Source organism: Bicyclus anynana, chromosome 13 (genome assembly GCF_947172395.1).
Source record: "Bicyclus anynana chromosome 13, ilBicAnyn1.1, whole genome shotgun sequence".
NCBI classification, from domain to species: domain Eukaryota; kingdom Metazoa; phylum Arthropoda; class Insecta; order Lepidoptera; family Nymphalidae; genus Bicyclus; species Bicyclus anynana.
The window spans coordinates 7477571-7491601 of record NC_069095.1 but is presented as its reverse complement, the minus strand read 5'-3'; the positions used below and the strand labels follow the sequence as shown (position 1 = coordinate 7491601).

At 31.0% G+C, this 14031-nt stretch overlaps 2 protein-coding genes across 3 annotated transcripts in view; both read right to left on the bottom strand.

Annotated features, from left to right (window-relative positions):
- The window catches only part of LOC112043087 (ATP synthase subunit O, mitochondrial), a 385841-nt gene that overhangs the window by 26050 nt on the left and 345760 nt on the right, over positions 1-14031 (bottom strand). The gene's annotated exons all lie outside the window — the stretch shown is intronic.
- The window catches only part of LOC112043098 (organic cation transporter protein), a 30721-nt gene continuing 16763 nt past the window's right edge, over positions 74-14031 (bottom strand). The window contains exons 2-3 of one of the 2 annotated variants that reach the window (XM_024078371.2): positions 13461-13572; positions 74-4935 (exon numbers count right to left, since the gene is read on the bottom strand). In XM_024078371.2, the coding sequence (XP_023934139.2) occupies positions 3420-4935; positions 13461-13572 (1628 nt within the window). In that variant the 3' untranslated portion in view covers positions 74-3419. Of the gene's footprint in view, positions 4936-6133; positions 10104-13460; positions 13573-14031 lie in introns of those variants that run through there. The other variant, XM_024078372.2, reaches the window with a different exon arrangement.

The following is a 14031-nucleotide window of genomic DNA, read 5'->3' as shown; positions in this document are numbered from 1 at the left end:
TAATGTAGTCTAGTTTATTTATCTATTTAGTTGGATATTACAAATGGTTAATGAAGGATTGAAAAATAAATGGTTTACTATTTATCATTATTTTATTGCAAAAATATATTTGATAAACATAACAATTATCCATCTATTTAATCTATTTAGTTTATGTTAATACCTATAACTTAAAATATTTAAACGTATTCCTATAGTTCTAACTATTAGACTTTAGCCTAACCAGAAACAAGAACCCGGATTGGGGCGCGGTGTATTTTTAGCGGTCTTCGAAGTCCTAATGTTAGTTCCCTTTTTATCCGCAACATTGCGTTTGTTTATAGACAGGAACCTTATCAAAAGTTCTTAAATCCGTGTCGATTCCATAATGTTTCGAAGGGACATTATAAGCTTATCACAGGATTGTTTTGTATGGTGATTTTTGACGTCATCAACCAATATCATTCACTTATTTCGTAGTTACCACTTACTGAAGTAACATTACTTACGCCCTTAAATAAGATTGACAGATAACATGCTAATTTTTAAAAGGTTTGTAGTAAGGCCCAGGCTATACATAAGTACTCACAGCAATCTTCCTAAACACTAGGGTACAAGGCAAACAGGACATTTCACGAGCATATAAGGATTTACCTATTTGTGGGTAAATTCTGTAATTTCCATTAGACCACTTATTGCCTACCTGCAGAGAGATACTAGTTACTACGAGTAGGTATATTTTGTAGCTATAGATATAAGATTAATGTAAATAGATTTAACTAATTAGATATAGAGAAACCAAAATACCTATGGATATTTATTGTAGATATATGTATTATGTACCTACCTACAAATGTAAAACATTTGAAACGCTAACTGTAAGGTAAAGGTAGACGTGGTCGATCTCGATTGAGGCGTGAATTCACGCGAAAACCGTGAATTCGCGCTAGGGTTTTCGCGTGAATTCGCGCCTCAAAAACTTCGTCGTTTTGTCACAGAAAACATATGATTTAGTTTCTTTAAATACCCGCCAAAAGTCAGTAATTTTTATTTAATGTTCAATTTTATTGTTAATTATTGGCATTTCAAAATTGATACAATATTTTTTTAGGCTACACAAGGTTTTTGGTCATTTATTTTTACATAATAAGTTTATTTATTTACCTAAATTATATTTATAGACAGGTTGCAAATATGAAAAAAGAATATTAACTTTATTTTTTACATGGGACTTATATTCCCCTTACCCTCTAAATAGATGGAGGGAATACGACAATAGTAGGCACCTACAGCGGGTGGCTATCGAACCTTTATCCTCAGATTCTTTAATCCAAACTAATAACTAATTATAGAGCTGTTGAAGCTTTTAAAATAAATATTACCGCAGAGGTTGCAACAATTTAAACAAATTGGAAAATTAAATAAATTGAAAATTAAGTTACCCTGTAGGCCTGTAGGTAGGTAATTTATACAATATACTTATACTTTGTTTGGAATTATTTTTATTTTATCACATTAGCTATAGGAACTTATATAATCTAGACGTATACATAATATAATTTATAAACAAATGTACTCTTAAACATAAATTAAATTTGCATTAACTCACGGAGAAAGATACTTAGGCCATCTCATAGTTTCTCATCATCATCACATGCCTATCACGTTAAAATATTTGAGACTACGCCCTGCGGTTTGACTTGCGTAGTTCCTGCTCCCGTGAGAATACAAGAATAAAACGTAGCCTGTGACACTCAAAAATAACGTGGCTTTCTAGTGGTAAAATAATTTTCAAAATCGGTTCTGTAGATCCAGAGATTACCCTCTATAATACCACAAACTTTACCTCTATATTAGTTACCTAGTACCTTATAGATAAACCTTAATTCAACGTAGACGAATTACCTACTCGTATCTAATAATGGATTGCTATTTGGAAATTAATATTCAAATATTGATTATTTAAAATAAAAATGAATAATCAAAATAGACATTTAATTATAAATAACTTAAAATACATGCAAACTTCACGTGCAAATTGAGCTTATTATATCCTCATATTAATATTTCTTATAATTCGCAGAAATCTAATCAATATCTAATAATTAATGTAACAATCGTAGAGTTGTAACTCTAATAATCTCCACAGACAAGCAAACACCTAATAATACAATAACAACAAACAAACACAAACAAACAGTAATAAAATAACATTAGCCAGAGTGAATCACGATAAAAATCATCAGGCAAATCCAAAAAAAGAAGAACTACTTGAAACATAGTAGGTACATACATAAACAGACATAGTCACAATATATATGATAAAAATAATTACGTGAAAGGGTTATCTAAATGTTGTTTCAAGAATAAAATCTAGAATCTAAATATAAGGAAGGTATTTTAGATTGGTATAGTAAACGCCCTGTAAGTTGAACTATGCGCCATCGCGCCATTATCATCGCGTACGAAATTTTTAAAAACTTGACATCTTTAATGTACCAGAAAACCACGGAGCAAACGTCTAAAACTATTGTTTTTAATAATTGTGCCTGCGCAGACAATGTTATTTTGGTTCAACTTTCATGTTGGTGTCTATACCTGACTGGCATCCAAATGTTTAAAAATAAAATTATTTAAATAAAACCGGTCGATCTAGATACAAATTAATTATATAAACTTGTTTAAATTTGTACTGCATTTTTGTGAGGTTGATATTCATATACTCGTATTATATTATCACAGATTACTACAATTCATGATATTAGGCATCTATCTATGACTATAAATATAGGTACCAAAATAATCTCTGATCATTAATCGTAATTTCATTTTCATAAATTTCAAGTATCCTTTTTTTCTAATACATAATGTTATTATCTTAAATTACATTTTTAGTTTTCTTAAATTTATATACATTTGTTTCTCGCTATAAATCTGTAATTTGATTCATTCAACCCCATTCTTCATTTAATATATTTTTGTCTATTTTTCAAAAAGTATCTGAAATTCTGTTTGATAAATATTATTTTCTATACAAATCTTGTACAACTTTGTCTATATTATTTTTATCATACGAAGCCTTATTTTTGTTCTAAGAAATACATTTCAATAAAGACTAGCTAATATTGTACTATAAATTTTGCCGAGTATAAATTGTAGAGTTCCTCCTTTGGGAACTATCTACTTTAAATAATCTTTATTCGTATGATAAAAATATTATCAACCAAGGCCTAATCTTATAATTGGAATTACACAAATATTTTATTATCATTAGAAGGCATATCCGGCAAACATTTTTAGATAAGCGACTAAAATCATCTCGGCACTTTATTATAAGGCAGTGTAAAGCGATATAGGTAATTAATTATTGTAATCGGACGGAATTAATATCGTCTTGTTTTATTGTAAATATTTGTTTTGTTATGTATAATTGTTTTTACCTACGCTTTCTTTTCAACATCATCCAAAGGAACCATTACTTCAGCCGCTTTATCTTCAACGGTATATACATCTACATTTTCTGACTTTCCAACACAAATTTTGAAACAAGTGTCACCTTTTCCAAAGTTCTCTCCATCTAGTATGGATTGTGGCATTGGTTGATTCATAGTCTCTGGTAAGAAACAACACAGAAATCCGGAAACTAGAGCGACTAGTCCAAAAGTTACTGCAGGAATTTTAGGGTTAAAAGAATCTAGCAAAGTAATTAAAGGTGTCAATGCACCAGATAATCGAGCACACATAGAACCTAAACCTATAGCAGAGTTCCGCACTACGGTAGGGAACAATTCTGCAGAATAGTTATATACAATAGCAAACGAACCAGCTATAAATAATTTGCCTGCTATAACCACAACGGTTGAAATAATAGTGCCGGTGGGGATAAAAGCTGCAATAATACATGCACTCCCGCCTATAATCATCATAGAACAAATGAGCGCTCTACGGCCCCAAATATCCAGGAAATATATAACTGCTGCATAACTTGGAAGTTCAACCAAACCGAAAACAGCTGTGATAAGATACGGATTTCCCTCAAGTTTACCAGTACTTAGTGTAAGCCCGTAATATACTAAAGAGTTAGCAAACCAACATAAGCAAATATTTAAAGTTTTATTACGGAGATTAGGTGTCTTAAAGAGATCTAATGTGCTGGCAGACGGCTGCTGCTCTTCAGTAACTTTGGAGGATTCTATTTTCCCCTTAGATACTAACTCAGCTCTATCTAATACTTCATCGGATCCATTGCACTTTAAACCCTTTTGAACGATATCTACAGCCTCTTTAGGTCTTCCTTGTGCCCAAAGCCAACGTGGCGATTCATCCATGATCCATATATGTGGAATTAGAAGAAGACCGTGCAATCCGTACACGACTTGAAGGATTTGTCTATCGTCAATGATAGCGCCCCAACCAGCTACTAGCATGATACCAAACGCGAAAGCACATTGAAAAGCGACTCCACATGCCGTTCTTTTACTTGCCCCAACAATTTCCATAGTTAAAACAAATGCTGGTATATATGCCCCGGCGGATCCAAAAATGGCATAGAAAAATAGGACACCTAAAAACGACCAATATTCTGGTATGAATGAGACAAGAACACCCAATATTAACTGAAGCACACCAGACCAGCAGAAAACAGTTTTACGACCAACTTTATCGGCTAACCCTCCTAAAAACACTGCACCGGTGAAAACACCTAACATATAAACAGTTTGAGCGATTGCACCTCTCCACCTTTGGTCGCAGACAAGGTTCCATTCAATGGCACGAGAAGATGTTCTGTATCTTGAATCGAATACCCATTTTTCGCAAGGTATCTTTTCGTTCAACTCATTGTACATCAAACAGTTGTCCAAGGCGCCTGTTTCTGTACGCGGTATAGCTTTTAATATTTCGGAAGAATTCCACGCTGCGATGGTTTCATTACTGTCTACTCCGTCAATCCAGCACCTGAAAATGAAAAATAATCTATAAAATATTTTGTGATTAAAATTTTTTTATTATTTTTTTATTTCTGTGGATTGGTTACTCTTGTAATAATTATTAAATAACAAGGTACAAGCTTCTTCTTCTATTCATAATAATTTAATTAGGCTGTTCATATTTTTATCTTTAAACAAAATCTGAAAACAAAAAGGGAAATCTGGTTTGAATATCTTTAGAGCTATTATAATTGCTAAATAGATTTATGAACACGTAATTATTATCACTTGACTTCTTAGACTTTGAATACACAAACTCTACACCACATTATATAACTAACAATAATACCTACTCGTGTTTAATTAATTATATTTTATTAGATTGCATTCTACCAATCTTAAAATTAACAATAATTTTCCTATTATATTTTTACGTAAAGATTTTTTTCGAAAGAAACAGCAATAATACTACAGCTATATGTTAACATTCTATAAACAAACCATACATAATTAAAATAAATAAGTCATGAAATGACATGCGTTTTCTACCTTCATTTCTAATTTGTTTGTTGGTAAACATCAAGAAAGGCTGTGTATAGATTGACATATAACTACTTAGCCTAGCTGCTTAATAAACTATGTAATTATATAGCTTTCTATTGAAAAAGGATTTTCAAAATCGTTCAGTACATCGAGAGATTACCACCTGCAGGCTGCAACCTCACAAACTTTACCTCTTTTAGCTTACCTCGAAAGGGGATAAAGTGGAAATGTCTATTTAGTTTTATCTCACTAATGAGTAGTCTGATTTCACTTACATACTTAGGTAGATTCATTAGAAAGAAGTTTACATTATTTTTTATTACGAAGAAGATAATTTAAAAATTGACCCGTAAAAACTTCCAAGTTGTCGGTATTGTTCAGAAGTTACAGACATCATGCCCCTCAGTATTGTCACAGAATACTTATTATAGAACAAGTATTGGGTTCAAATAATTTGAAATTCTAATAATTTTGAAAAACTAATATTAGGACGAAGTCACTTGGGTTCGCTTTAAATACTTTTAATAAGAAAAAAGTAACAAATTTATATTATTTTTTTTATATTATTTATTTATACACTATTATTTATTAATATCTACCTCGTACCTACTATCTATAGAAGAATTAATATTGACTATAAAAAAAATAGGATGAAAAGGGCAACACAAAAATAAAACACGACATTTAGATATACTTGGTATTTAATTATTCCAAAAAATACAAAACCGTTGTCAAAAATTTTAAAACTGTAAATATATATCTAATTAAACTAATTACTTCTAAAATTAATGTATAAATATATCATAATAAATGATAAAACGGCCGATCGGACCATTTTGGTGCATCGCAGTCTGATTGATAAAAATAAGAGGATTTATTTTTTCATTGATCAATTTACGTATTTATTTAATATTATCTTATTTATAATTTAGTGCACAATTCTAATATGTATTGTAACAATATTAAAAAAGGGACCTACTAGGACAAATATCTAACAAACAAAAGTTAGACAACCACAAAATTATCATAGGATTCCATTTATTTATTGATAGGTCAATAAACGAATAAATATTGAAGAAATAACACCAAAAGGTTTAATTTAGTAGATACTTTCACATCTTGTTGTGAATTCTCCGACTTGGAAATTTTATACTCATTGATTAAGTTTAGTTTTACACAGCTACGCAAAATTTTAACAATGTCACGGAGGTTCAATCAGTTTTCAAGGTTGCGTATAGCCGTGTTTGAATAAACTAACTTCCGGTTGTCAGACTTTGTGGTAGATTTTCTATCGATGTAAGCACGTAACTAGGACTTACTGGTTATAACCCGTGCGCGTTAACTTGACACTTGGCTACCAAACACTTCCATACAAAAGCTGTACAAATATTATTCGAGCCGGGTGTCATGTTAGTCCGCATGAACTATAGTAAATAGTTTCCTACAAACTAGTAAATCCCAAAAACAAAAGACGTTTTGTTGAAGTTCTACATTATTAGCAGTTTTAAAAAACCGGTATTTTATAATGTAAGAGAAGCAAATAAATTATGTAACCCTAAAAAATAATGTAATACAGGGAAAAATTATAGGATTACAAAATCATAAAGTTAGTATAAAGGCCAAAGTAGTCTGAGCAGAAGCATTTTAAATTTTAAAGAAAATCAATGCACCGATTTGAAACGATACCTGTATACATTTCAGGGATACATCTTTATTAACATAATATTATGCTGTTTATTTCCAGAACTTGTACTTTAATAAGAATTGATTCAACAATCAAATACAATCATTAAAATTAGATAAAACATTTTACATCCTCCAGTAAGTAGGAGTTGACTACAATATTTGGCAGTGTCACATTAGACAATATTACCTTGTTTCAGTTTTAAACTTCCACAAATTAAAGACTAGGTTAATTCTTATAATTAATCTTACGTATATATATCTAAGTATATCTAATTCCTCAAAAAGGAGCATAGATGTCAGTACTTAAAGGCAGTTCAATTTTATAACAAAATATATTCTTATAAAACAGTCTAATTTAATTAATTTAAGATATCAAATTGTCGTATAATATTGGATAAAAAGAAGTCACAATTTATGAGAAGTGTACACAACTTCTCATTATTCATTAAAATCTATTTACTATTTTAATTCGCATGCAACTACCAAATTCTATCAGACAATCTATCAAATGATTTTCCACCTCTCTGACAACAACATCTGTTAAACCTTTTTAATTTTTAACCGTAACCCTTACCTTTTTCTTTTAAACAATGCAAAAACATTTGCGGATACTTACGTAAAATTTTGCTTTCTTATCTCTAACTAAAACTATCATCCAGTCTAATGTTTCAAATGAAATTTGACTAGTCACATAAAACTAAATTAAAACTTAAATGCTAACTAAGAAAGGTAGAGCTAGAAATGAAAAAATGAAGAAGAAAATTTTCCCATGTTATGCTGAATTGTTGAAATTTTAATATCAATGTTCATATTTTTTGAATGAAATCATCATCATTTATGAAATATTTTTTTTTAAGTTTTTAAACAAAACTTAAAAAAAAATATTTCGAAGAAATCTCTCATGTTCATGTTATGATCGGTTATGAATTATCAACGATATTTCGATTTACCTTTGATTTCTAGTTTTATTCAGTCACACAATTAGCTTTTCTTTAGCTACGTACTTAAAGTAAGTGTAACTGTTTTAGTTATTAATCTAAATCATTTGACTCTTTTGGATAAATGAAGTAACACAGGAAGTTAGATTTAGTTTCAGATAATCTAATCTTACAATGACATACTTGTTTGATGTTTTGTCATCAATCTTAACCTGTTAGTGCTGCAAATAACGCTCACTTTCTTATAAATAATGAAATTTTTTTAATTAATTATATTGAATGTCTAGTACGTAGTAAATTTTTAGTACGTAGGTACTTTTTAGAAATATATCGTAATTTTTGGAAACTTAGAGATTTTAAGAATTTGCACCTTGTTAATAAAGATTTTCATATATATTTTAGATAGCGAACTTAAATAAATATCTGCAATTCTTATTTATTTTACATTATTGTTAATCTTTTAACCTTGTACAATACGTTGTTATTCTTGAAATGTTTATTACATTGTCCACTTTTATAAATTCGGTTTTGTGATTACGATTTCTTTACCGTTAAATCTAAAGGAATCATAGTTTCAGGAAGATCTTCGGAAGTGTTGCTCATTCGTCTACCACTGCAGTTGGTAAAACAAGTGTCACCTACACCAAATTTCTCACCATCTTCAATAGATTGTGGCAGAGTGCGACCTACAGTTTCAGGTAAAAAGAAAGTAGAAAACCCAGATAATAGAGCCAAAAATGCAAAAATTATAGTAGGAATCTTCGGGTTCAGTGAATCCAGCAGACTGATTAAAGGAGTCAATGCTCCAGATATGCTTGCACTCATACTACCTAATCCAACACCTGAACTTCGCACCACTGTAGGAAATAATTCTGCTGAATATTTATATATAATAGAATAAGAGCCGGATATAAACATCTTGCCAACCATCACGACCCCTGTTGCAGAAGTAGATCCATGAGGAAGAGCCACTACAACCAAACAAGAGATTCCACCCAATAACATCATCACGCTTATGAGAGCCCTGTGTCCAACTCGATCCAAATAATACATAATTATAACATAACTTGGCAACTCCACAACGCCCATGAGGAATGTTATGAAATAAGGATTTCCATTAAGTTTTCCAGTGTTTAACGACAGTCCATAATATACTACAGAATTAGCGAACCAACAACCACATATGATAAAGGTTTTCTTTAACATATTACGAGTTTTAAACAGATCACACGTTCCACTTGATTGTTCATCTGAATATTTAGCACAAGTAACTTTACACTGAGAGACTAGCACCGATGTTTCCACAGTTTCCGTGGATCTATTCATCTTTAAAGCTTTTTCTATAATGGCAACTGATTCACGCGCTCGGCCTTGTGACCAAAGCCATCTCGGCGATTCGTCCATTAAAAACCAATGTGGCACTAGTATAACAGCGTGCAGACCATATATGATTTGCAAATAAAATCTGTTATCAACGAAATATCCCCATGCTGCCAAAACCATTATTCCAACTGCGAACATAATTTGGAAAGTTACTCCACAAATAGTACGACGTCTAGGTCCAACCAGCTCCATCGTAAGTACAAATCCAGCTATATAAGAGCCGGATCCAAAAATTCCGTATAAGAACCTTATAACAATAAATGTATAATAATCTGTTGCAAAGGCAACCGTTGTTCCGAATATTATTTGAAAGACGCTAGACAAAACAAACGTGGTCTTTCTACCATGTCTATCACACAGCCGGCCAAGGACAATGGAACCTACAACAACGCCAAACATATACGCTGTTTGGGCAATGGCACCCATCCAACGTCGACTGCACACAAAATCCCATTCAATTCCTCTAGATGATGAAAAATAATCGGTATTATAAACCCAAGTATCACACTCTACTATTGTGTTGTTTTCTCCATACTTTTTACAAGAGTCTAACTTTCCATGGATGTTTAATGGGATTGCATTAGTAACTAATTCGGACGTCCATAGCTCTGTGTGGTTCGAACTGTCTACTCCGTTTATCGCGCACCTGAAATACAAAAATGTAAATTGTTATTAATCCTCGGGAACATAAATGTCACATTTACGATAAAATATTTTTTGAATAGCGCATACATATATTTCGCGTCATATAAATGCCTACCTACTAGGTCTAATATTGCTTCTACTTGCACTACTTTTGGATTCATGTAGGTAATGATATTTCCACCTAGCCGCATTAACTGTTTTTGTTGAATAACATTAAAAATGTTAAATTGTGTGAACCAGAAACCACACCCAAGATTGTTTCGAAAATACTCTATTTTTCAAAAACCAAACGTGCATGCATAGCATTCCAAATCATACCTGGGTTAATTTTCATGCATCTTGGAGGTTTATAAACTCAAGGAACCATTGCAAAAATGTATTAAATTTTAATATAGAATCGATTTTGGAATGCTCATGGTTAATTAAAAAATCTTATGGTATTAATATATGTAAAGCTTTTTGTTGTATCCATAACCAAATTGTGTGTAAGTAGTTTATTTATAGTAAAATGTTATACTTACTTCTAGTATAGCAGTCCGCACCATTTATCACTTGGCTTTAACCTGCGACCCGAAAAGCGTTTCAACTGTAGATATCATTTGTTATAAACCCTATTAAAAATATTTGTTAAAAGCGAATTATATAAAAAAACAGCAAAACAAAAGACAAAAAAGCATATCAATAAAATAAAAGTCTACTTAACTTTAATAATTAGGTACCTAACGATAATAAAAATCATAGGAGAATGTACGAACACTATAAATAATAATAATCGAAACATAGTGATTTAGAAAATTGCCAAAAAGTCATTAGATACATTCTCTTGACTGTACTTAGTTACGAGTAAAGAAACAATTGAAGTATAATCGTCGTTATTTGTAGTTACGTGAAATTCAAGTAGTAGCTGTGTAGGTCCTCAATTACGAGTCCAAAACGTTCCATTGTACATGTTACACGTATATATTGAAAACAAATATATAGCGGCATATAAATAAAATAATACACATTATATACATAGAGTTCATTAAAAAACAAATGGAATTAAAGGACTTTGACAAAGTAATTTCCAAAGTAATATATATTTTTTTTTATTTAAAAATACCCCCAGTTTAGTCATAATCTCCCATGCGCATGCGTGTATAATAAATTTATTCCAGGATATATCTGAAGCAAAAACAACCACCCACATCCTTACACAAACCCCACACACAAACTTCCTTGTAAAATATAAGCATTATTTTATGTATTAGATATAAGGAAAAAATTATAAATATCATGTTCAAACAAAATTAGTAGGTATTCATTTCTGGTGGGCCGAGCTTTACTATGTTTTATAGATAAAAGAATTGATCGGTATTTGTTTACTAAAATTAAATTAAAGCGATAAATACATGAGGTAGATGTAATACAAAATAATTTATTATTTATAATAATAATTATGGTCCAATTAAATAGGTACATCGAATTTAACGAAAATGCCTTTAGTCCATACTCGTTTAAACAAAAAGCTGCACTTTAAAAACGTGTTCTTGCTTTTGGCATTGAGCCATAATTTAATAAAATGCTGAAAGAGCTCTTTTTTATAAGAGAGCTACTGCATTGATTTAGAAATTGGTTTTTATATTTTGCACTATTCTTCGATCATAAAACTCGTGCACAAAATATCGGGGGTAGACCTGAACTTTTTGATTTTTTATTAAAATGATTTTTAATCTTGATGTTTCTTGAAAAAATTAAACCGATTTCACATTCAAAATAAATATATCGTACAATGTCAAATGTAGTTTTTAGCTTTCATTTATTGAAATCCACAAAATCAGTCGCCTAGTTGGCTTTCTTTTACCCGTGTCCAAAATAATAGATCACCAAAAGTCACAAGTCAGCGAGATGTTACTATAATCACCTTAGTGTGTAAATAAAATAAAAGTGAACACTTTTTGGTGTTTATAAAATAAAAAATAATGATAAAGTTATATATTATAATACCTACCAGGTATTTTGGTGTCAAAACGCAATGCGGATTGACTTCCATTTTAGTGTCTCTATTTAATTATTGGATCGCAAAAACACGAGCTTTTCTCATACTATACACGAAAATAATGTTCTAAAACTTTAACAAAGTGATGCAATTATTTAGTGGATAATACACAAACGTCATCATTTAAAAATTCAGATTCTATTTTTTCTTGTGGCTTTTTGTCTTATTGCAAGGCTTCTGACTCTTTCGAACTAATAATAGTTTAAATATCAAATAAAGCTGACAATTTCAAGTTCAACAAAAGTTAACCTTGATCATAATTATTTACCTAGTGTAAAAATATCCATTAAATGTGACCCGATGAATCCTCAAGCCACATGTTAAAATGGTAATCATTAACCTAATATAAGAAAGGACAGAAAAAAAGGATTTGAAAAACCTATTTAGGGCAATTTCAAATGAAATGTGTAAATTAGACATTAAGAATACAACGACATGTTCACAAATAAATCTCTCTATTAATGAAATAAATAGTTCGTAATATAAGACTGTTTCATTTATGAAGAGTTATTAAAATCATAGAATAAGTAAATAATATCTTCACTTCATTATTAAAAAACTTGTCACTGATCTGATATTCACGAATCTAGTTTAATTGCGTTTTAATTTAGAACATAGGTAGAGCACTCTGTCGCCACTCGCCACGCTGCAACAGTGATATAAAAATAATTCCCAGCGTTCGTTAGCTTGACCCATTTCTAAGGAATTTTACACCAAAAATAGTGTGTTTTCCGTTGTCAATCGGCAGTAAACGCTTCAGCAATTCAGACCTTTATTCCATTTGCTCCAAATATTCAAATACTTTATCGAAAACCTTGCATGTATCTACTATTGCACCAAAATATTAATAACGCCGAATATAAAAATTAATAAAAATGAGAAAACCTCGTATTATTTACGAAAATAATCACATCCAAAAACCAAGTAAGTCTTGGCTTGTTTTGTACTAATAACAAAGCTTTTAAAATTAAAAGCTTTAAAGATTTAAATAATAATGATAAACGTGGAAATTGTGTTGAGTATCAATGTTAAAATTTTTCAAGTTTCTTATATTGGATGCAATTTTTTATGACTAAATATCGTAATTCGTAATATTGGTGCCTATTCAATAGTACACAACCCTCCAATACAAAAAAAAATGTGAAAAATAATAAAAAGACAAGTCAAAAAAATAGAGGAATGTGAAGAAAATATGTTTATACTTCTCGCTTTTCACAAAGAATCTTATGAAAAGAAGAAGACACATAAACATATTACTATAAAGTTAAGAGGATAATGTACGACTGAAATTGCACCATGTTCTGAAATCTGTCATCGTACCTGTGTTCTGGTACTGCGGCGACGGTCACCAGGGAGAGCATATGCAGGCCTGCCGTCAGCGCCGCCAGGATGTGAAGGAAGAATTGGAAACCTTGATAGCGCCCGAAATCCCCTGAAATTGTTTAAAGGAAACGTTTATTATGAGCGTAAATTAATTGCGCACGTTACAGAAACGATTTACTTTTTTTTAACATTTTTCGTAAATTACTAACTACGTATATACGTTACAAAAACGATTTGCTTTTTTTAACTTTTGGGAAATAAAACTGTCAATTCAAATCCGTTAAATTGGTTATTTTTCGTAAATTACGAACTAAGAACCATTGTTTTTAATCTCATGTGTGCCTCCGATTCCGGAGGGTGTGGGTTCGAATCCGGTCCGGGGCATGCACCTCTAACTTTTCAGTTGTGTGCATTTTAAGAAATTAAATATCACGTGTCTCAATCGGTGAAGGTAAACATCGTGAGGAAACATGCATACCAGAGAATTATCTTAATTCTCTGTGTGTGTGAAGTCTGCCAATCCAATTTATTTTTTAAAATTTAATAAACACACATTTAAGTGATAACA